This window comes from Gigantopelta aegis, chromosome 3, assembly GCF_016097555.1.
Source record: "Gigantopelta aegis isolate Gae_Host chromosome 3, Gae_host_genome, whole genome shotgun sequence".
Classification (NCBI taxonomy): Eukaryota; Metazoa; Mollusca; class Gastropoda; order Neomphalida; family Peltospiridae; genus Gigantopelta; species Gigantopelta aegis.
In genome coordinates, this window is record NC_054701.1 from 96,624,910 (window position 1) to 96,651,115 (window position 26,206).

Here is a 26,206-nt window from a genome sequence, read left to right on the forward strand (position 1 = left end):
CATAACCTCAGGCGGTCTCTCTACCACTAAGATATTCTGTCCTGTGTGGTCAGGAACACATAACCTCAGGCGGTCTCTCTACTGCTAAGATATTCTGTCCTGTGAGGCCAGGAACACATAACCTCAGGTGGTCTCTCTACTGCTAAGATATTCTGTCCTGTGTGGTCAGGAACACATAACCTCAGGCGGTCTCTCTACTGCCAAGATATTCTGTCCAGTGTGGTCAGGAACACATAACCTCAGGCGGTCTCTCTACCACTAAGATATTCTGTCCAGTGTGGTCAGGAACACATAACCTCAGGCGGTCTCTCTACCACTAAGATATTCTGTCCTGTGTGGTCAGGAACACATAACCTCAGGCGGTCTCTCCACCACTAAGATATTCTGTCCTGTGTGGTCAGGAACACATAACCTCAGGCGAACTCTCCACCACTAAGATATTCTGTCCTGTGTGGTCAGAAACACATAACCTCAGGCGAACTCTCCACCGCTAAGATATTCTGTCCAGTGTGGTCAGGAACACATAACCTCAGGCGGTCTCTCTACTGCTAAGATATTCTGTCCTGTGAGGCCAGGAACACATACCCTCAGGCGGTCTCTCTACTGCTAAGATATTCTGTCCAGTGTGGTCAGGAACACATAACCTCAGGCGGTCTCTCTACTGCCAAGCTATTCTGTCCTGTGTGGTCAGGAACACATAACCTCAGGCGGTCTCTCTACCACTAAGATATTCTGTCCAGTGTGGTCAGGAACACATAACCTCAGGCGGTCTCTCCACCACTAAGATATTCTGTCCAGTGTGGTCAGGAACACATAACCTCAGGCGGTCTCTCTACTGCTAAGATATTCTGTCCAGTGTGGTCAGGAACACATAACCTCAGGCGGTCTCTCTACTGCCAAGATATTCTGTCCAGTGTGGTCAGGAACACATAACCTCAGGCGGTCTCTCTACCGCTAAGATATTCTGTCCAGTGTGGTCAGGAACACATAACCTCAGGCGGTCTCTCCACCACTAAGATATTCTGTCCAGTGTGGTCAGGAACACATAACCTCAGGTGGTCTCTCTACCACTAAGATATTCTGTCCAGTGTGGTCAGGAACACATAACCTCAGGCGGTCTCTCCACCACTAAGATATTCTGTCCAGTGTGGTCAGGAACACATAACCTCAGGCGGTCTCTCTACTGCCAAGATATTCTGTCCAGTGTGGTCAGGAACACATAACCTCAGGCGGTCTCTCCACCACTAAGATATTCTTTCCAGTGTGGTCAGGAACACATAACCTCGGGCGGTCTCTCCACCACTAAGATATTCTGTCCTGTGTGGTCAGAAACACATAACCTTAGGCGGTCTCTCCACCACTAAGATATTCTGTCCAGTGTGGTCAGGAACACATAACCTCAGGCGGTCTCTCTACTGCTAAGATATTCTGTCCTGCGAGGCCAGGAACACATAACCTCAGGCGGTCTCTCTACTGCTAAGATATTCTGTCCAGTGTGGTCAGGAACACATAACCTCAGGCGGTCTCTCTACTGCCAAGATATTCTGTCCAGTGTGGTCAGGAACACATAACCTCAGGCGGTCTCTCTACTGCTAAGATATTCTGTCCAGTGTGGTCAGGAACACATAACCTCATGCGAACTCTTCACCACTAAGATATTCTGTCCAGTGTGGTCAGAAACACATAACCTCAGGCGGTCTCTCCACCACTAAGATATTCTGTCCTATGTGGTCAGAAACACATAACCTCAGGCGGTCTCTCTACCACTAAGATATTCTGTCCTATGTGGCCAGGAACAAATAAACTCAGGCAAACTCTCCACTACTAAGATATCGTCCTGTGTGGTCAGGAACAAATAACAGTAGAGGGAAATTAAGTCGTATCCGCACCGTCTGCCGACGGTGCTGTAGGCGTGGTCTATTGATTGACAGGAAGCGTGGTCTAATATATCACGTGGTCATATGATTGACAGATGTAGGTTAATTATGCATGACGTCATTTGATTGACGGTTATGATTGACAGCAGGTACGGTCGAGGTATATCAGGTGAATTATTGATTGACAGGTGGCGTTTAGCGAATAATGATTGGATGACTTAGTTTTTTTTCAATAGGAACAAGTGCATGTTTTAATGAATACAAATGTCTTTATTGAAAGTACGGCTTTTGTTAAATAGTTATTTAGTACAAATGTATAGGTTCTTGAAACCAGTTGTACGTAGTGACATTTCCTTTTTTCTACCATAATGGGGGGGGGGGGGGGGGGGGGGGGGGGGGGGTGTGTGTGTCTTTTTTTGTTGAATTCTAATTTTAAATATTATGAAAGTGTGAGTACAATTTACAAGTTAATCTATATATTCTACGTTTAAATCTAGCCCTTTCATTTAAGGTTTTTTTTGTTGTTGATGCTGTTGTTGTTTATTAAATGTTGTTTAAGAAATGAACAGTTGAGATGGATTACGAACATGTGATAGTTATGAAAGCAATTTATTTTCAACAAACTGTCGTATGTCGAAAAGTCGGTGAGCGATTCTGGCCACGAACCTCAATGAACGGGTTACTATTATACGTTAAAATTTACATTGGCTATAAAGTAAACATTTTAGTTTTGATCGAATTTCTAAGGTACGACACACATAAAGCTACTCTGTCGCTAACAATAGATGCGGGGTCAAACGTAGCCAGGCAAATATTGGGAATACAATACGATAGCTCTGTCGCTGACAAAAAAGCAGGTCTTGTTTGCTGTAGGTGGTGTTTAAATTAGACATTTTCCTCATCCGCTCACGCCGTCAAATCGACATACCATACACTCATCTGGTTACAACGAAATTTAATTTAGCTGACCTGAATTATTATATTTTTCGACGAAATAAATATGTCCCACCATTATTTGATATGGAAAAAAAAACGTTTTTGTTAGTAATAATATATTTTTTTTAAATTGCGCCTCGTTTTTAATATGGCGATAACACTGTTTCGTGAATTATTTTTCAATTTCGTCTAGTCAAAGTAAATTTCAATTGAAAATTTTACAGCGATGTAAGTTCCTATCAAATTTGTACGTGAGTGACATTAATATATATATATATATATATATATATATATATATATATATATATATATATATAAATTCAACAATTTAAATTCATCCAATCAGTATCGTTATAATTATAAGTATGATGTCATCTTATACTATAAAACCCACTGTCGACTTGGCATTGTCATTAATCGTGGCTATCATTATGGAGAAGCAGTTTTTTTATGCTTGGAAATACGTTCAAAAATCCCCCGATCATCTATCGGAGAATACTGTGATGGAATCGCGAATGTGGTTTCAAGACCGACATCAATGTGTTCAGAATGCTAAGAGTAGTTATTAAGACGATTCGGAACAGACCAAGCGAGTGATCGTGAAGAAAATGTTGCCAATGTGTCATGTAGACGAGGTGGACTCTGTCGACATGAAACATTACATCGAATCTCTGCTGACACTGTGCTATAGCATGAATCTGGCCAAAATTATCAAGATATTGTCTACAGAGCTCTGTTTTGGGGTGTATGTTTGAGGAGGAAGTCATTCACGTCTGTTGTGATAAAACTGCCACTGAAAAAATTGAGCAGTACTATAACATGGCTTGGACCGAATTAGACGAACTGGGCGTCATTCACAAATGGATCAAACTGGTACGTGATGATCCCTACACAAAAGACCTTGTATTTAGCAGTGTACTGTTGTTTTATCAATGCCGAGACTATTTAAATACACATTTTAAGACAGATAAATGGTTGAACGCTTTGAAATCTCAAGTTTTGAAATACATACAAATGAAGCGTCTTTTTTCTCTTTGAAAAAAGATAACTGTTACTATGCATAATTATGTCCTGGCAGACTGGTTATAAAATAATTTTAATAGATGGTTTGATGAGAAAGTCGAAGGTGATTGGCTAGTAGTATGGTCTTGACCCTTTAAATAACCAGAATTTCATTCCACACATCATTTGTTTATGAACCTAAGCTCGATGTCTGACGCGAACACAAAAAAACTCCAACAGAACAGTGACAGAAGATACCATGGTTGATATTTGCACCGATTCTGTGGGTTACAGGACTAGCAGTTGTTCAGATTGGACTTTATTTGAAAAACGTTTGTCACCATTTACAGATTGGCCACCACAAATAAAACAATCTCCCAGAGACATGGCTCATGCAGGTCTGGTGTATCTTAACTGTGCAGATGCGTGTTACTGTTTCAAATGCAACATCGTTCTGAAAGGCTGGGAAGTTATGGATAACCCTTGGGAAGAACACGAGAAATGGTCACCAAACTGTGACCGGTGTGGTCAGACAGAAAAATGACAGTATCAGAAAGACATTATAGCATAATTATTATAATTACACGATTACATCGTGTACTCGTATTAGTCGATGTGTGACCTTTACAGCATGAGACCTTTAAATAATATATGTTGAATAAATCATCATTAATTAAACATGTTTGTTCTTTGTGTATTTATTGGGAAACAATTTTTATTTGGCACCATTTGTCTTATGACTACTGACGAGAAACAGTCAGTGAAGGGAGATGATAGGAAAACTTTAGAGCAGTATTATTTTAACCCTCGTATGCCTGGATCATTTTATGGTCCTTCTAAATTTCAAAAGTCGTTGAAGAGGCGAGGTTTATCCAACTTTAAACTCGACAAAGTGAAAAACTTTCTAAATGATAACGAGGCATATAGTCTTCATAAACCAGTAAGACAACGATTTCGTCGTCTTAAAGTGAGAGTGAACACTATAGATGAACAATTTGATTTAGATTTAGCCGACCTGTCTCGTTACAGCAAATGGAACGATAGTATGCGTTATCTGCTCGTCGCTATTGATATTTTGTCTAGATATGCATGGGTTGTTCCTTTAAGAAATAAAAAACCAGAGACGGTCTTAGAAGGTTTTAAATCCATGTTAAAAGATGGACATGTTCCCAAAAAGGTACGAGTAGATAAAGGTGGTGAATTTATAGGTGTTTTTAGAACTTATGCCGAAAAGATGAAGATTAAATTAATTGTAACACAAAACGAGAACATTAAAGCGAATTACGTTGAAAGACTCAATAGAACTCTCAAATCACTTTTGACGAGGTTCATGACACACAATAACACCAAGCGGTATCTCGAGGTGTTGCAAGACTTAATTTATAATTACAACCATACCATTCATGCAAGTTTAGGTAAATGGGCTCCAGCGGAAGTGAATCATGATAACCAGATCAAAGTTTGGCGCCATCTGTACTTAGAACCTATTATAGCACGAGTACAGGCAAACACACCATTATAAAAGTTTGTATTTAACGTGGCCGATCTGGTTAGAATATCATACCTCAGGAAACCGTTCACTGAAGAACTAGATCTTCGATGGACCGAGGAATTGTTTAAAATAGTCTCGCGCATACCCCGACAGGGCATACCTATTTATCGAGTGAAAGACTTTCACGACGAATTGATTGAAGGTAGTTTCTATACAAGTGAACTGCAGAGAGTCAAGAAAGATCAAGAGTGTTGTGGAAGGTCGAAAAAATACTGAAGAAGAAACGAGAAGGTGGGAAACTGTATTATCTCGTGCACTGGCTTGGTTGGCCATCTTCTTTTGATTCTTATGTCGAGGAAAGCGAATTGAAAGACGTATAACAATGGAAAGATATCTTATTCTCAAAAGTACAGATTCTAAAAAAAACTATTTTCCAGACAATACTCCCCATCACTTCCAAGTGAAATTGAACCAGAGATTAACCTTCGATGGTCGTTGGGTGGTTGCACTAGCCGAACTAAATTTAGGAACAGTTGATTTACAACACATGACTGACTTCCACGTATATGTGACTTGTAACATATGCGATAGCACACTTGTTGGCGATAGCAAGGTACCTTTACCGAGGTGTGTGGATCTACGTGATGGACCGAGGTATGCATTTAACAGGCTATGGAATATTCCTGTTATCGTGAAAGAGACACCCACCGTGGAAATCTATATCAGAGCAGGAGTGGGCACACCCGCGTCATTTCTGTTCAAACGTAAATAAAAAATATGTTGAAAGAATGTGTCCTTTATTTTTCTTCATAATCTTGTTAGTGTCTCTGCCACGTATTTATCCAAATGTAACTTTTGGTCATACTCGTTATGAAGTTTGTCATATGTAGCTATTCACAGAATCCCACTGTATAAGTTGTCGATAACGCACTACTTTTGTGATGCTAAAAAGTATCTGTTCACACAAATGAGACGTGACATGCAACACTGGGTTTTCCATTCTCTGTCTTGTGAATGCAGATCTAGCACACAATTTGTGACATTTCAGCGCTGAACATCCAGTCTTGTCATTGTTGTGGTAGATGGGAAATATGTCTGTTGAAAAGAAGACACACATCAATAATTTATAGAATTAGAAATATTTTATACAAGCTTAAAACACGCCCACGCACGCACACACAAATTATAACACAATTTTCACCAAATATTCGCTGCTGAAATATATTGTATCCTCTTACCTTTCGTTTGGAATATATCACTGATATTACAGGTGGTCGCTTTATAGATGATTGATCACAGGCAGTGGTATCACAGGTGGTTGTATCACAGGTGGTTGTATCACTGTTTGTTATGCACATGACTAAATAAATTACTAAAAAGGGGAATATTGAATAAGTTATTTTTAATGATTTAATACTGACAAAAGAAGATGCGTAAAAAGAAAAGGACATTTTTTTTTTGTGCATTTTATTATTTAACCAATTACAGAGGATTGTACCCATAGGGCTTGGATTCGATGCCATCGTCTAAAAGGTATCTCTTGTCATCCAAAGGCGTCAATGCTATTTTCGTGGTTTTGATGGTGAACAATTCGTTATGAAAAGATCTAATCTGATGATAAGAGGCCGTGGTTTGTTTATGTTTTAAAAGACAATCTTTGAACATCTCGTGACGAAGATGCTTACGAATAAATGTTTTCTGAATGCCCTTTGCTCTCAGTTCTTCCTTCGTTATACCTTCAGTTTTGTCCACTATATATGAATAATTTTTGGCTCGCAGCCCTACAAATTCCCTGTGATTGATGGATGCCACTCCTCCTCGGATACCCTGTTCGATAAAATTGTACATGTCGGGGTCCGTGAATAGATCTAAACTCACGTCCGTCATTTTCAAACATGCATCCATGGCCATTCCGGGGAGTGTGTAATAATGGAGGGGATCTAATTGGTAATACTGTAAACACATGCTACGAAACGCTTCCATGACGTCGGTTAAAATCAACGTGTCTACAGAGACGTAAAGCTCCATGAAATCTCTGACAGATCGACAGTGAAACGTGTCCCATATTCCACGTGCAAAGAGGTAGTCTTCTTCGGTCACGGTCTCTTCTGTCAGAGAGGAATAAAACTCATCCCGAGTGGGGAAGACAGTTTCTTCTAGTTTTTCGAAACTGTCCACATATTCATAAAAATAGGGAAGTTTGCGGGTGAGCAAGTCCACGTGATCGGGAAAGTGACCACGAAGATATCTGAATTGATCTCGGCCTCTACTTTTCAAATTAGTAGCCAGTGTTTGCAAACTGGTATTTAAAAACTTATAACTGTCTAAAAACCGGAGGCCATCAATTTCAAACATGAGAAAGTGTTCCGAATTATGGGGAATACATTTAAGTTGGCTTCCGGCAAATAATTCCGCTGCTTGCAAAATTAAGTGGTTGTCGTACCGAGATGCATTGTGACAAACCACAGGGACAAATTTACACTCTTGATAATTAACATTGCAATAGGAATGACACACTCCCCGAAATTCACCCGTCAGGTGGTCGTGATCTATATGTCGGTCATGTTCTATTTCATCCCCGCACAAATAACACACAGTCGTGCAATCGATGAGTTGTTTATCCCACTGCGTTAAACGCACAGGGACCGGGTCTTCCAAGATCTTATTGATCTCCTGATAATCTGCCAAAATGCTTTCCATAAAATAGTGAGCAGCATGTTCCCCACTGAACGTTTTCAAATCGTAAGAATATAGCCTAGGTTCTCGGCAAACAATCTGATAAGAATAGCTGCACGGTTCGTGATGTTGAATGCGATGAGTTAGGCCATCAGCCGTATCGTCTTCCTCCACGGGGGACAAGATGCATTCAAAGTTGCTGAAGATCACGAAGGGGATCCTAACCGTTTTAGACATGTGACCTAAGCCAAATTGTCTCGTCGTCTTGTCTGGTTCGGGCATTTTAATTCTTTGAGCTTTGTGATAACAATAAGGAACGTGTTTCAGACGGCAGTCTTCTGAAGTGAATATCCACAGACACTTACGACATATGTGTTTAGAATTAGAATCCCCCGGTCTCCGCACTAACCCTGCTAATGAAGTGATCAAGACGTAATGAGACGTCTGGTCCGAATTTAAAAATAAAAGGTCGATGTGTCGTTTGGGGTCAACGCGTGACACGTTGTCACTGATTTTTAGGGGGAAGATTACATTTTCTTCTGCTTTTTCCAGTTTTTCATGGTACCCATAAACATTAATGCTAAGATCATTCTTTTTTTCGAATTTATTAATATCTTTTAAGGCATGGGGAAATTTACATCCATCTAATTGTAATTCAGGCAAGTGCTGTATGTGATCATCGGGGAGATCCTTATGAGACGTAAATGAAGGGTGTAAGTGAGCCAAAATGGCATAGATGAAACATTTATGATCATCTATATTTCTAATGTTGAGAAGACATTTCTTTTTCCTTAACTTTGGCGGCAAAGGAAAATACGCACTTCCGCGAAAAGGCTGAAACATAGTCACAGTCAGTTTAACGGTCAAGACTTCTTCAAAGTCTAAATTCGACGAGTCCCCCTCAAAATTGTCCATGTCAATCATTATTTTGTGTACAGCCTGCGCGTAAGCCAACTCCAAGTCATCAGCTACAGTAGCCGGGGTCATTTTGGTTCTAAAATAAGGTTCGGTGAATGTTTTTTGGCCATCAGGTCCTATTTTACTAAATTTGAATTGGGTACATATGCCCCACTTGATAGAATGTTTTGATTCTATTTCATTTTCCAATAATCGAATGATCTCAAACTGAATTTTCATTAAGTAAAACATGGGATCGGCTCCCTCTTGACCACGAAGAACGAAATCAAACTCCCGCACCTGCCCGTTAATGGCTTGACGAGAGCACCCGTTTGATTGTCTGTTGGACCTCTTAGGTTTTGGTTCTCCCCTACCACCACCGTCTTGCTGAGTGGGGCATTTCAGATGCTTATGTTGTGTGTGTGTCGTGAGTGCTTTGATAGAGGGAAACTGTTTTTCACATGCACGACATGTAAAAGATAAATTGGAAGAGGTGGAAGCTTGAATATAAGAGGCTTGGCAGGTAGAAATGTGTTTTCTGTAGCGGTCAAAGGATGATAGGACCAGGCTACAGGTCTGACACGTCAAACTATCTCTATCGTTTAAATGATAAGTTTTCTTGTGTAACTTTAAATAATCCTGACGTTTAAAAGTTTTCAGACATTGATCACACGAAAAACACTGTTCTATAGGTCCACAATTAGCTTGGTGTCTTATTAATGATCGCTTTGAACCATATGTTTTGCGACAAAACTCACAGATGTACACAGGGGTGGTGAACGAATTTTGAGACATGATTTTTAAAAAGAAATGTAAATTTTTAAAACGCTCTGTGCAATAACAAACAGGAAGATGGTAATGCTGAAAAGAACAACAAGTCTTGTGAATATATGTTGACATCTAATGCTAACATGCAGGGTAAATAACATTAAAGAGTAAATATTTAATCCAAACATTTCTGAAGTACTAACAAACAAAATCAATTTTATTAAACATATACTTCCAAGCAAACAATATTTTTTGTAAAAACAAAATAGAAACAGCATCTTTCACAACAAAAAAAAAAAAAGGTTTATTTTTTAAAGTTATAATTATTAATTTAATTTTTATTACTAAAACATTCTTACCTGATATTCAAAGGAATATTCACCAAAATCCTGAATTAATCGGACAAATTGTCTCTGTGTTGCTGCACTGGAACAATAATTTGAAAATGAAAAGCACAACACAGACGTCGGTGTTAACCCTCTGAAAACTGAATGAAAACTGCGCGAATTTTTCTTGTCCCACGCTATTAAATGCAAAAACCTGTATGTGTATTTACGAGATACATCTGATTGGCAAAAAATATGACGATGAATCCGATACAAGCCAAGTTAAATTCAGCTGTAACCAGACGAGTCTATGATATATTCAAACGAGGGGTGTGAACGGACGAGTCTAACATGTATATGTTTCATTTCTAATTTTAATGGAAATTTCGTAACATCTAATAATACATCTCGATACTTCTAATTTTTTATTTGAAATTCTTTTGCATCAATTTTCAACAACAAAAAAAGTACCCTAACGAGAGCGCTAGATTTAAACGTGGAATATACTATGCTACGCAAACAGATTGTAAATTGTATAATACTTTCATAAGATCTAAAATTAGAAATTCCTCATTAAATAGGCGAGTTTTAAAGAGAGTAAATATAGCTTACAAGCACATGAAAGTCTGCATATTTTTAATGTTTTAATTATATGAAACTAGTCATGGCACATCACAGACGATATACATATACACAATATAGGAATTCTTATTGTCAAAACAAATAACAAACAATAAAATCTAACCGTACCCACACTGTGTTCACATCAAATGTTTACTTTATAGCCAAGGTAAATTTTCACGTGTCATAGTAACCCATTCATTCAGTCGCTCACCGACTTTTTCAAACAAACGGTAGTTTGTCACATTCATAACTTTATCACATGAGCGTATAAAATTTCAAGCGAAACTCTACGTCGCTCCAAAATATTCAATTGAAATTTACTTTGACTAGACGAAATTGAAAAATAATTCACGAAACAGTGTTATCGCCATATTAAAAACGAGGCGCAATTTAAAAAAAAAAAATATTACTAACAAAAACTTTTTTTTTTTTCATATCAAATAATGGTGGGACATATTTATTTCGTCGAAAAATATAATAATTCAGGTCAGCTAAATTAAATTTCGTTGTAACCAGATGAGTGTATGGTATATCGATTTGACGGCGTGAGCGGATGAGGAAAATGTCTAATTTAAACACCACCTACAGCAAACAAGACCTGCTTTTTTGTCAGCGACAGAGCTATCGTATTGTATTCTCAATATTTGCCTGGCTACGTTTGACCCCGCATCTATTGTTAGCGACAGAGTACGCTTTATGTGTGTCGTACCTTAGAAATTCGATCAAAACTAAAATGTTTACTTTATAGCCAATGTAAATTTTAACGTATAATAGTAACCCGTTCATTGAGGTTCGTGGCCAGAATCGCTCACCGACTTTTCGACATACGACAGTTTGTTGAAAATAAATTGCTTTCATAACTATCACATGTTCGTAATCCATCTCGACTGTTCATTTCTTAAACAACATTTAATAAACAACAACAGCAACAACAACAAAAAAAACCTTAAATGAAAGGGCTAGATTTAAACGTAGAATATATAGATTAACTTGTAAATTGTACTCACACTTTCATAATATTTAAAATTAGAATTCAACAAAAAAGACCCCCCCCCCCCCCCCCCCCCATTATGGTAGGAAAAAAGGAAATGTCACTACGTACAACTGGTTTCAAGAACCTATACATTTGTACTAAGTAACTATTTAACAAAAGCCGTACTTTCAATAAAGACATTTGTATTCATTAAAACATGCACTTGTTCCTATTGAAAAAAAACTAAGTCATCCAATCATTATTCGCTAAACGCCACCTGTCAATCAATAATTCACCTGATATACCTCGACCGTACCTGCTGTCAATCATAACTGTCAATCAAATGACGTCATGCATAATTAACCTACATATGTCAATCAAATGACGTCATGCATAATTAACCTACATCTGTCAATCATATGACCACGTGATATATTAGACCACGCCTCCTGTCAATCAATAGACCACGCCTACAGCACCGTCGGCAGACGGTGCGGATACTTCTTAATTTCCCTCTACTAATAACCTCAGGCGTTCTCTCTATCGCTAAGATATTCTATCCAGTGTGGTCAGGATACATAACCTCAGGCAATCTCTCTACCACTGAGATACATTATGTCCAGTGTGGTGAGGGAGACATAACGAATTGAATTGGGACTCAGGAATGGAGAGGGTTGGGTAGTAACCGTGTTTCAAATGCAAATATTGACTGCTTTACGGCAAATCCTCTGGTACTTCTATTCTTTGGTGATACTTGACGAGTCAACAGGGTAGTCTCTATTAGAAACATACTCATCTGCCCTTGATTTGCATTTGCGTTAAAATTCATATCCTATATTTGACACAACAACTTAATTTTTACATGTATCATTCTTTATTTTTAAACCACAGGTGAGCATTTATGATGCCAGGGACTGGCATGCATCAATCACAGCTGAAGATTCACAAATAACTGTGTTCATCGGCCATGCTTGCTCTTAGCTGAACGCGCCGGAAAAGGAGAGCGGTTAGGGCACGTGACTCTGCGTTATTTTTCTCGCTAGTTTCTAATAGAGGCTATAAGAGCTGGCAACACGAAATGCATGTATTTGACAATATTTGCGTTTTATGTATTTATTTTTGTTTTTAATTGTTCTTAATTATTATTAATTTTTTAATCTAAATGATAATCTATTTACTCTAAATGCTTGTATAATAAAAAATATTCTAGACTACAGCTTTAATTCAACAGAAACATGCTAAATAAACTACATTCTAAAGAATAATTTTAAGGGTATTTCGCGATCAAAATAATGTCAAAAATATTTGTGTGAAATACTTCCAGTTCCTTCCTTAGAATACTATACCCTACACATTCGTGAACACATTCAGACGTGTCTTGGTTTTTACACGCAGAGGAAAGATCGGTATGCTAATGCTAATGATTTATAACAGTCAAATACTTATAACTTCTTTTACACAATTTTAAAATTTATATTTATAAAACCCTCCCACCAACCCCCAAACAAACAAACAAAAAACACCCCAAAAAAACATTAACAAAACCCCAACAACACTAAAACAAAACAAAATAAAACAGAAAACTTGATATATGACCAACCTGGCAGTAACCCCTGTTGGTCAGGTGACGTCACAATTCAAAATGGCCGCCAATTAACTATTTCTCACGGTTTGTATCACATTTAAAAGTGTAAGGTATAAAATATTAGCTGTAATGACACATTTCATACAATATTATTAATATTTATATGTTGCCGATATATATCAATAATTATTTTTGAAAAAATATGAATATGCTGAACAACAAAACAAACACGTCTAATCACAAAAACTCTATTTTTAATTTCAAAATGGCTACCATCAGTTACAATTTGTACTGAAAATATCGGATTCTAAGGCACATATAACCATGATTCCAAAACCTTTTCTCATGTTTTAATGAGCTGCGAATCCACCAGTGCATATAAGAAGTAGGTAATATGTTCGCCATATTGGATTTAAAGATAGCCGCCAAATGTAAACGTTTTAAATGAAAATCTCGAAATCTAAAGCAGATATGACCGTGGTTCCAACTATAAATCTGCTAATGCATGCAAACATCTGTATACATATTTACCAACATAAATTACAATAAAGCAAAATTGAAGATGAATAATGTTGAAATTATATTCAAGTAAGTCGTCTTTTTACAGGTGTTGAATATGTGCGTACATATATATAACAATATACCAAAGTATTTCAAATTGATGTTTATGCATACTGTGAAATTACGTTTGTTTATGGTGGTAAAATGTCCGTGTAATCCATGGACTAGTGCAGTTAACGAATTAAGAATTTAATGAAAATATAATACACCTATTCATATAATATGAACTTACCTTTCAGATCCACACATTTAAGTACCCAACTAAATGTGCATGCGTGCGTGCGTGGTTTAGGAAAATCATGAACATTTAAACCAACAAAAATAAATGATTTCACAGTAGTTTATTGTGATGGCACATGCTCTTTAATTTGTTTCGCCTGTGGCGATTTTTAATTGTGTTAGAGGGCCGTGTGCAGTTTCATTGCACGTAGCCTAGCTGGGCAACTTGTTACGTAATACTTCGCGCGATCGGGCATTCCAATATGCACTTAGTCCAGCTGTGGAGGCCATGTGGCGAGTAGTTACGTAATACCTTCTGCGAGTGCGGTTTTTACAACCGTGATTTGGCGACGATGGCGTCAGTAAGTCTGACGATCAGAGAGAAATATACCGACTCTAGCAGAGGTGAAATATCAGATGATAGGGAGAGGTACCGCCTTGTACCCCCAGGCGTATTCTGATTTATAATAAATAGCTAGTTTTTAGAGATATCGAGAAAAAACGCAAAAGGAAGCTTCCCGGGAACGTTAGTCCGTTTGGACTTTGGTAAATATCATTTCTGCTCTGTGTATAACCTTGATGTGATTGATGTGACTTTAAATATTTTGATACTGTATTATACCAATATTCTTTAGACAGTGTCTTCGGTCATCTGACGAAGTAAATCATAGACTTTTTGTTCTAACATTATATGAGTATTTGGTAATATAAAGCTTAGCCAGTCATCCTAGACGACCTAGGTAAACTGTAGGTTATTGTCTTTATTGTGATAGGTACCAGTATTAATTCTGTGTTACAAGGTTACTGAATGAGTAGTTAGGGTTAATTAAAAATTAACCCGTTAGGAATAGAGCTGTAATTCCTTTATTAATTAAGTTCCCCTGGAAGCGTTCCTAAATTATCACACGTTACTGAACGAGTAGTAAGGGTTAATTAAAAATTAACCAGTCAGGAATGGTGTTGTAATTCCTTTATTAATTAACTTCTCCTGGAAGCGTTTCTCAATTATCACACGTGTGGGTGTGGTGTAACGGTGAAGTGATTCGCATATTGTGTAACTAGACACCTAGAGATTAACTAATTAAGTGATCAGTTCTGGGTTGTTATTATTGCTGTTATTAATTAACTACTACGGCTGTACATTTGTCAGCGTAGATTAATACAGATTCCAAAGTGTATTGTGTTTTTGTTGTGTTTCTAGAGAACTAACGTGCTATAATAATATATACTTTATATTAAGATCGTATCTCTGATCATACCTAGAGACGAGCCATACTAGAGTTTAACCGCCTGTTACAGAGAGATCTAATAGATATAGTTAGGAGAGATATTTTGATAATCGTGTTTTATTCAGTTACGGGAATTATAGAATCCCCGGGACATTTATTAAAAGATCTCATCTGAATCATGGTAATTGGTAAAAAGGGAAACATTTTTAACGTGCATCTATCCAATTAAGGTTGCCACACGCCGACTCTGCACATGGCCTCTGATATTACTAGCGACTAATTCCATTACAAAATGCATGTGCATTTGATTACGTTGCTGGACAAGTAGGACTACATACTAGAGCTCGTACCTTTGGACTCAATAAATCAGTGCCTCTCTTACTACTATACTTATTAACACAAAACTATTGGTAAAGTAGCACATGACAATTTTGTGAAAAGAAATGAATTACAGATTTGTTTAAAACAGATATGCATCAGTTATACATGTCATAGATGAGAATGCCCCATCCCAAAAAATCCTGAAAATGACAGCGGCTTATTTAGGAAATTTTTTTAAAGCGGCTATATCTGGAATATTTTTATTATTTAAGCATATAGAACAGAAAATCCAACTACGTTTGGTGCATATATAACGCCGCACTCCGCATTGGTTTCACTACACTGGCTTATCCAGGTCAAAAACAAAGCCAGTACTTTCAAAGTGGGACACTTTTGACGGGCTTGTACCGATCTCAGTTTTCATTGGCTTAAGTATAGAATTCCCCAACAAGAGATCACGTGAGATTTCGCAATTTTTGAACAAATTTAACTGTCTTGATTGAGGGGTCGTCTCATATCTCCAAAACATATTTATATCCATAGAGGTATGGTACAACGCCTTTTCAGGGGTGGGTGGGTGGGGGATTTGCCTTGAAATTTTGACAGTAGCGAGCTGTGTTCGATTTACGTAACATTTTTCAAGACTGTATGTTATTTTTATTAATTGCCTAGACCTAAAAACAGTATTTTTTGGAAATGCGCTGTCAGTCTAGGATCGATCCCCATCGGCGGGTATATAAAAGACCATGGTATGTAATATCCTTTCTGTGGGATGGTACATATAAACGATCCCTTGCTAAAATTAAAATGTAGCGGGTTTCCAAGGCGCGTGTGCAGGGATTTCAGCGGGGTTGGGGTCATAGACTGTGTTGAGCTAAGTTTATATGGGGGCCATGCTCCCCCAGAAAATACATTTCAATTTTTTTTTTTTAAGCTTGGGCAAGTAAGGGATTCGACCCCCTACATATGCACCCGATTCCTCTCTAAGATTATATGTCAAAATTACCAAATGTTACACAGCCAACAACAGATGGAAGGAAGGATAGGATATGTTTTATTTAACGACGCATTCAACACATTTTATTTACGACTGAATGGCATCGGATGATTATTAAATCAATATACTCTAACTTTGATGTCTTTAAACAACCCCCCCCCCCCCCCCCCCCCCCAAACAAACAAACTTTACCCTTTCCAAACGAAAGAATATTTATTTGAATTTGTCGATAAAATTAAGAAGTGAAAACGTCTACTTTAGTATATTTTATTTTTAAAATATATACATGATCAATGTGTTATACAAACTAAACTTTAAAAGTTCTACTAACACTTTATAAAATATTAATTCTGAAATAGGAAGGTACGATTGTCGATAATACGTTGTCAAGATCAAACCGGTTTTAACGAAAGACTCTAGTACCTTATCCTGAACCGAACGTTCTTCGTACAGCGCAAGATTTCTCTTTTAAATTTTTGAGACAAACCCTACAATTTGAAATCGGCAAACGCACGTGTTAACTGAAACTGACAGCAGGCTGTCGTTTGTGCTTTGCCGAGCTATGGCGGCAAAGGTGACGAATCGAGTGTATACTTTTGACGATCTCCGTTCATAGCGAACACACATGAATTGTATTTCATATTTGTACATGATGTTATAATATGGTAACCAGAGAATGTAACTTTAAAAGGACATATGTTTAGCAGGTTATAAATAATAATGCAAAGCAGTCACGACTCATAGGGAGGTACCGGGGCATGCACTCCCGGAAAGACGAGCATCTGAGTAAAAAAAAAAAAATTGTCTAATTATGAGTTTAAGCCATTTTAAGGATTTTGGTTAATTTTTTTGTTTCTTGATTATTATTATTATTATTATTATTATTATTATTATATATATGTATGTGTGTGTGTGTGTGTGTGTGTGTGTGTGTGTGTGTGTGTGTGTGTGTGTGTTATTTTTTTTGTGTGGTTTTGCAATATTTTTATCTATCTTAAAGGGGCACTCCTGACTTTGCTGCAATTTTTAAGATGTTATCGACTAACAGAAACTTTTGAACTTTTTAAAGGCGCAGACTGTTGTTATAACTTGTAAAAATGGACACTAAGTTTAGTTAATCTATAAACTGTAACACATTTGGGTAAAGTTACAACAGAGTGAAAGAAGTGTCTGTGACGTTAAAACCGGGAAATATCCTTAAACACTTCTGTCCCTTTAAAGGGACATTCCTGAGTTTGCTGCACTTTTAAAGATGTTATCGACTGAGAATTTTTAATGATTTTAATTACATATCAAATATATTTGTCTGCATAAAATATTAGTGGCTGTATATTAAACGTGTTTCTGATCGTTCTGATATTTGTACTCTGATCGTCTTAATATTTGTAAGAAGCCAAAATTGGATTCTGTTTTCAAATAATTTCGTACGTACGAAAAAACTATATTTTAGGAAATAAGATGAAATTTAACCTAGTACAAATATTAGAACGATCAGAAACACGTTTAATACACAGCCACTAATATTTTACGCAGAAAAAAATTAAACTGATATGTAATTACAATCGTTAAAAAGTCTTTGTTAGTCAATAACATCTTAAAAAGTGGGGCAGACTCAGGAATGTCCCTTTAATGTTACATTAAAAAAACATTTCGGAAGTATTTTTCATCCTTTGTATTAATCAATATTATGTTAAAATGATGCAGACGTAACAGTGGCTGCCTTGTTGAAATTTGCCAACAAATTCGCTGCTGTCACTTGTTTATATGGCAGGTATTAATATGCCTGTTACGTGACGGCACATTGACCGGCGTACGTCATTTTTGTCCAAACAAGTACGCACATTTACATTAAAAAAAAGGACCAATGGTGATGAAGATAACATATGTGGATAATAAAACACTCCCCCCTTAATTCTGCGGCAAACATTTTAAAATTCCGCGATAAAATTTGACATATTCTGCGGTAAAATTTGATGAATTCTGCAGCAAATTCTGCAACATATAAAACTGAAAAATAACACTTAAAATTAAAACTAGATGTTCAAAATGTTACAGATTTATTTAAAAATCGCCAAAAAGCAGACGATTTATGTTTTAAGCAGACGGGTGCTTCCGGAAGATTGAATCATTAAAACTTGAAATGGAAACGATATGGAAAAAAAACCTCCTGTTTTTACGCTTACGGATTCTTTGTTAAATGTGATTTGTGATTAATAAATACTTAAATATTGTTGCTTAACATCACGATTCCAACAATCGATACTTATATGTTAATATAATTATTTTATATTAAATAGAATGGAATTGCTGAATCCTATTTCGTATTTGTGGAATCTGTCAAAATGTAATTACAACCCGTCTTCGTCGGTTTCCGTAACCTACGCTCCGAGCAACGATCGGAACATCTCGCCACAATCCATTGCGCTCTATCTTGCGAGAATTTCCGATTCAATGACAGAATTTAAAGGAACATTTGCTGTTACACAGTTCCTATCTCAAAACTCGATATGGGAATTTTGCTGATGATGTGATTTGAAGACTTTATTCTGTTGAAATAATACACATTGCTAAGTTGCTGTAATAGTTTGGAAATAATGTTTCTGTCAAGCCACTCATACAGCGAGGCAAGTGAGGAACAGACAGACATACAGTATCATCCTCTGCACATTGCTATCATTAGTGAATATAATTATTGATCCAAATATTAAACAGTGCCAGATTTCATGGTAACCCAAGACACAAACTTTCATATAATGACACAGGCATTTCTATCCCAGTATATTGTGACCTTACAATTCAACCAGATACAATAAAGCTGGAATTTGTTAACCGTCTTTATCCCCATCAGACTGCACATTTCGTATGCTCATATTCATATTAACTTGCTAAAGGAGTCACTTAGCACTTTGCAGTCATGTGAATGGCATATTCTATGCCTTTACTCCCTCGCCATCTTGTCCGTCTTTCCTTCTAGCTACCTTGCTGCATTCCTCAGATGACAAGTCCAAATCTCATGAAGAAACGATTGCCTTACAGGTGACAATCACATAAAAGAAAGTCTTCTTCCCATGACTTACAAGGACATATTACTTGTAAAGCCAATACCAAAAGAAATATTAACATTAATTACCAATAGTACTATGAGACTCCAGACAAGCAACCAGTCAGTAGACAAAACAAGAATATAAATGGTTTAGCATGAATATATTCTGAGGAATGAAAAGTAGATGACTTTGTTTCCTGGTATGAATACTATGTACTAATACCACTTTATAAAAACAAATGATGTGGAACTCTCCATAACAAATCACCAAGGGCATACAGCAGATCAAGTTATTTCATGGATGGACATGTTTTATCCAAATCATCTATTAAAGCAAATATTGCTACAAATGGAACTGTGGAAAGCTTTATTCATGCAGTATATGTTACAAAACCAATGTAGTTCATCAAATCACAGCTGCAGAAGAAAACACGTTACACTCATAATCTCACAATTCAGAAGACATTCGTATTTTGGTAAGGGTGGATAATGGAAACATTGGTACTCAGGTTCTTTGAATTAGACCATTCCAGTTATTCTCATTGGCACCCTGTCAACACAAGAGACACTTCCAAATGAATTGAAAAAAGACTTTATTTTAATTAGTATCGTATAATTAACACGATGAGGATTATATACAGGGCATTTGAAAATAGAAATGTTTCTTGTGTTGTTCAGTATATTCATATTTTCCTTTTGAACTAAATAACATACAAGTCTGAAATTTGAAATTTAAGTTCATTTTTTAATGCTAAACATGAATAATAGAACAAAATTAGCAAAATTGAGCAATTTCGAAATTGATGACGTTATTAACCTATCCACGACAGTCATGTTTGTCAAATATAACTTTAGCGTTGGCAAGATGGCGGAACGCCGTTTATTAATACACATGCCAGGAAGTGCTTACATGTAGTTGTAACTGACGTCAGAGAAAAATATGACATTTTCCCCTCTTTATAAAATGAGTTCAACACCTTCTTTAACAGCTCAAAACAACTAAACGGCCCAAACACCGGCAAATGTTATTTCTTTAAATGTGTTCTTGAAACTGTTCAAAATTTAAGATTTAACCAAATTTAAATCCAACTGCCAATTTCCTTATTATCTCATAAACATTCTGTTAAATTAAAATATTAAAGCACTACTACATTAATTACTAATAAAAAAAAAGCACACTAAAACACTAGTCTTAGAACTTCTGAATGTCACTGAATAAACTCAACACTTTAGTCAACACTGAATATCACTGAACACTGTAAACTGAAACACTTGAATTTGCATAACACTGAACATTACAAATCAAAACACTCAAACATAACTGAACACTGTTATCTTTGAATCTAGCCGGTTTTGAGATGATTTAACCTGATCGATCGAGTTGTGATCACTATTTGTTTCACTGGAACATTTTTTGACACTAAAGGAGGACCTTGAACTGGCTCAAATAATGGATCAGCAATGATGACTGGAGACGGTCTCTTGACAACTGATAAGACACCAACCATTGAATGAAGATGTCTTCGATTATGACGGTATACTATACCATCATCTGTTTTCAAAATATATGACAGTGGTGTGTTGTGAGGTTTCACTACCTTTGCAGAGATTTTCCACTTTTTCTTTCTGTCCAGTTTCATGTTAACCTGTTCACCTTGTTTTAACATTGATAGTGGTCTCACACCATGTCTTCTGTTGTAATGATGAGCATACTTTTGTTTGGCAGTTCTATCTTTCTCTGCTATTGTTTTTCTTTTCGCCAACTTTGGATTAAGGTTTTCCAAAATGGTAGGTATTATTGTTCTAATACGACGACCCATCAAGAGTTCTGCTGGGCTAACACCGGTCGCAGAATGTGGTGTAGCTCGGTAACTGAGTAATGCAGTTGACGGATCATCTTGTTTTAGAATGTTTTCAGCCGTTTCAATAGCATGCTCAGCTTCGCCATTTGACTGAGCATGGAAAGGGCTAGACTGTATATGCTCAATATTCAGATTCCATGTGAAGTCTCTGAATTATTCACTATTGAACTGTGGTCCATTGTCCGATACTAATTGTTCTGGTATCCCAATCTTGCAAATGTACTTTTAACTTCAGAACTACACTTTTGGTATCCGTAGTTGTCAAATGAAGAATTTCAATGTCTCTAGAATAATTACCACCACCAAGTAATGTTTTGCTTCATGAAAGAACAAATCAACTCCCACATGCTCCCATGGCTTTTCGGACAGCGTAGTTGTAATTAGTGGTTCTTTGCGCTGGGATGTCTGGTTGATTTGAGAGTAAGTACAAGCTGCATTTAACTTCTTAATTTCAGCTGTTATTCGTGGCATCCAAACACTGATGTTGGCCCTTTTTACATATTTTGTGACACCTTGATGTCCATCATTGAATTGTATGCAGTACGTACATCTTCACTGAATTTGGAATGGCTATGCGTTGACCTTTAGTCAGTAAATCATTGTAGCAACTGAGTTCTCCTCGGTTGTGATAGTAAGGACGGACAATTTCTTTGACCTCCTTCACATAATCTGGCCATTCATTCCGTGCATATCCCATTACTGTTTGAAGTTCTAGATCACAAACTGTATTGCGTTGAAGTTCTTTCAGTTTATTAGTGGATATTGGTGTAGCATTGATCACTGCATCAATGTGAAGTGAAACGTCACTTTCCATTTCATGGTCACTTGTGATTTCTTCATAAACTGGATTCCGTGAAAGTGTATCAGCCACAATAAGTTCTTTTCCTGGCACATATTCAGCTATAAGACTAAATCTCGCCAAGCGCATAAGCAACCGCTGGCATCTCAGTGGACATTGCTTTAGGTATTTGCTGTTGATGATGATCACCAGTGGTTATGATATATTACAAGTCTGAAAGACTGAAGGCCACTTAGATACATACCAAAATTGTTACATACCCAAACTGCTGCAAGACACTCCTTTTCCATTTGGGCATATCTAATGTCTGCTAACATAAGTGTACCCAAAAATAAGCAACTGGTTTCCATGTAGATCTATGTTGCTGCATCAGAACACCACCAAGTCCATAACTACTTGAATTGGCACTGACTAATGTTGGTTTTCCAACTTCATATAATACCAGAATAGGGGAAGTTGAAAGTCAAATGTTTTTTGTTGTGCTAGACCCCATGTCCAGACCACTTCTTTCTATAAAAGTCCATTGATTAGTTTCATAACAGTTGATAAATCTGAAATGTATCTTCCCAGGTAATTCACCATACCAAGTACTCATCACATGAAGGTGCTTTGAGCTCTGTAATAGTTTTTACTTTGTCTGGGTGTTCCCTGGCACCCTTGCCACTAAGCATCCCATGAAGACTATCTGAGAATTTCACAACTTGCATTTGTTTTTGTTTAATTTCAATCCGGATTGATGGATTCGACTGAGGACAGCATCTAGTCGAAGATCATGTTCTTGCATGGTCGCTCAATGAACACTAATGTCATCCGTAATGTCTTCAACACCATCCAACCCACTTAACAGTCTCGGGTGCTGATGTTTTATCTCATCCTCAGGTATATGGAACAGAGCTATCCCATGAAAGAAAGCCATGTAAGAAATTTTATCTTACATGGGATATCACGCGCTTGCGTTCAACATGACGTCTTTGGTAATATATGACGTCATATTAATGTGAGGTGGTGACGTGAGGTCATTAGACACAGTTTTAAATTACTACTTGCTATCTTGTTAATTTGTAGTGTTAAATTTTATTTAACACATGAAACAAACACGGCAAATACGATAGTGTAGTTTATTTATGATAAAATGGTCAAATAAAAAAGTTACTTGAATGAGAGAAAAAGACTCCATCATATGTGGTCATGTGGGATAAAAAAAAGAGTACACCCTCGGTGGTGAAAATTTCGACCATGGGACTCGGCAAGTTTGTCCCAGGTCGAAATGTTCACCACCTCGCGTGTACCTTTTGTATCCCAAATGACCACATATGATGGAGTCTTATACCGTAATCCCAAATGGTAAACGACGAAAACAGTATCGGCCAAAAGGCGTGATGAATGTTCAGCACTTTCGTGATCAAGAGGAATTTGCCAAAATCTACTGCAAGCATCTAACGTGGAAAATACTTTTGATCCAGCTAATTTGTACAAAATGTCATAGAGTATTGGCATTGTGTATTTTTCACGTTTGACTGACGTGTTTAGTCTCAGCATCAATCCGTTGGTTTTGTGATATTTTCATTAATAACATTTGTCTCCATTCTCTTAAGTTCTGCTTTTAACTTTTTCCAAAAGAAGAACAGGAATACGACGTAATGAAGAAAGGTTATATGGAACAGCTCCTTCTCAAAACTCAATTTTGGCTGGTTCTGACTTTAAAAGTCCAATTTCTCCACAAATAATAAGACCCATAGTCGATGCTACCCGTCTTCCCAACAGGTTATTTGTAGACTCTATAACCATAAAATGGTATTTGTAATCGATACCATTGTTTCTTGTGCACGTGGTAAACATTCCATCCGGTTTACCTGACCACCAACTCCACAAACTTTCATTGTGACTTCCTTTAATTTGGGTTTTCTGCACATACCTTGGTAAGTTTGTCTATTAATTAGGGTAGTATCTGCTCCGGTATCTATTTTAAAACGGACACATGTTCCTGTAACATTTAAGTTCACCATCCATCCATCTCCATCGTCGACGTCACAATCGACAGATCCAAGAAAATATGTGTCTCCCTTTGGAGCTTCATCATTCTTGCATACTACAACTTCTTGGACAGATTTGGTATGACAGACTACTGCAAAAATTTCCAATATGGTGACATTATCTACATTCAGTATCACTGCTGATGTCTACCATTCAGTGTACAGTTACATCTACCACAACGTCGACCAACTGGTGGCCGATATCGTTGTAATTGATTACTGACCGACCTACCCCGAGCTTGAAATTGTCGCAATCCTCATCTTGGAAAATTGTTTCCACGTTGATTAGTACGACCACGTGTTGAATATTGTATGTGTACTTCTTCAACTCTTGGTTCCACATTCTGAGATTTAACTAATTCTGAATTTCTTGCAAACTGAATTGCCTTTGTTAAGTTAAATCCGATTTCATTTGCAGTTTTTGAGACAAGTCACCATCTGAAAGTCCTATTACTATCCGGTCCCTAATATGTTCATCTTTTTTATCACCAAAATCACAGTTACTGGCCATATCATAAAGAACTCTTATAAATGTCTCTACAATGTTCCTTGTTTGTTGTGAACGCTGGTAGAACTGTACACTTTCATGAATAATGTTTGTTTTAGGGATAAAATGTTCTTGAAATTTGTTTTCTAGAACAACGTCGAAGTTTTTTGTTTCGACCTCATTGTTGAACGTAAACGTTTTATAAACTTACTCTGCTTGAGAAACTATCGCGTATATCAGCGACGATACTTGGACAATACCATCCTCTTTGTCTAGCTTATCTGCAATTCGAAATCGCAGAAATCGAGCATTCCAGTCTACCCATTCTACGGGATTTGTGAAATTTAACTGTTCCAGAGGATTGCAGTTTGGCAGTGTTCACTCAGTGTGGGTATTTTACGATCTCTACGGTGTGTATGTAATGTCTACGACTTATTACAAACCATTTTACAGTCTTTTCTACTTGTTGATTACATCTGTATTCATAAAATCCCAAATTCTAACACAATGTCAAATATAACGTCAGCGTTAAGGGACGGTCCATAAATATCGATGTGCTTCACAACCCGAACAATGTTCGGAAGGGGGGGAGGGGGTAAAAGCCATGTTTGGATTGCTTTTCAGGTAAAACATCGGTCCATCGAAGGTCAATGTTTCGTACACATTATATCAATGTTTTTATGTTAGGATTAGGGGAGGGGGGACGGGGTCAAACCCAATCCTAACATTGTTAGGATTATGAAAACTATTGACATTTATGGACCGTCCCTAAAGCTCATGTCAGGAAATGCTAACACGTAATTGTAACTGACGTCAGAGCAGAATATGACAATGTTGTTTGGCAGACAACCCAACACCCATTGACTTTTTTTTATTGGGCAGGACCAACTGGTCATGTTGCCTTGAAAAAAATCACCATGTCAGCGATTTAGATTTTGAGAAAAACTTTCTCAAATGGAAAACATCAAAATCCAAAATGGCCACCACTTGCTTTAACCAGAGAGAAATCTCAATATATTGTTTATGAGATACTGTTATTTTCTATTAACTGACTAACAGCCAAACCTGTCTTGAAATCACTAAATTAAAAAAGTCAAAAATGCGGATAGAATGTAAAAAAAAGTGCGTAATTCATGATGGCCGCTATACGCAAGCTTGAACAATATCCACATTATCGCACTTTGTCGAATGCTAATTTGTTAATCTTGTGCCCAAATTTCAGGACGTTTGGCTGAAAACATTTTTTTTTAAATATATATATATAATTGTTTTAAAGCTGCAGTGTCTGGAATATTTTTATTGTTTAAGTATTTAGAATAGATGATCCAGTTCTGTTTGGTACATAAAAGGTCCACCACATCGCTATAGTTTCGCAATGCTCGCTTATCTACATTATCTGGGTCAACTGTAAACGCAATGGTCAGCTTGTTGTGTTTTTTTTTTTCAATTAGCGGGACGCCAGTAGAGCTGGGAATGTACGTGATTTGCGCAGGCGCTGA

General features: G+C 37.1%; 2 protein-coding genes across 2 annotated transcripts in view; both read right to left on the reverse strand.

Moving 5' to 3' along the window:
- LOC121369419 (leucine-rich repeat-containing protein 74B-like) overlaps positions 1-26,206 on the reverse strand; it is a 158,501-nt gene that overhangs the window by 106,486 nt on the left and 25,809 nt on the right. The window lies entirely within an intron of this gene.
- LOC121369418 lies at positions 6,086-9,719 on the reverse strand. The gene is made up of 2 exons (XM_041494519.1): positions 6,546-9,719; positions 6,086-6,402 (listed from the first exon to the last, which is right to left on the reverse strand). The coding sequence occupies exon 1, from the start codon at positions 9,673-9,675 to the stop codon at positions 6,790-6,792; it is 2,886 nt and encodes a 961-aa protein (XP_041350453.1). The 5' UTR covers positions 9,676-9,719; the 3' UTR covers positions 6,086-6,402; positions 6,546-6,789.

Excerpts from the sequence above, each read along its gene's own strand:
- LOC121369418 (XM_041494519.1), bottom strand. The coding sequence starts at position 9,675 with ATGTCTCAAAATTCGTTCACCACCCCTGTGTACATCTGTGAGTTTTGT.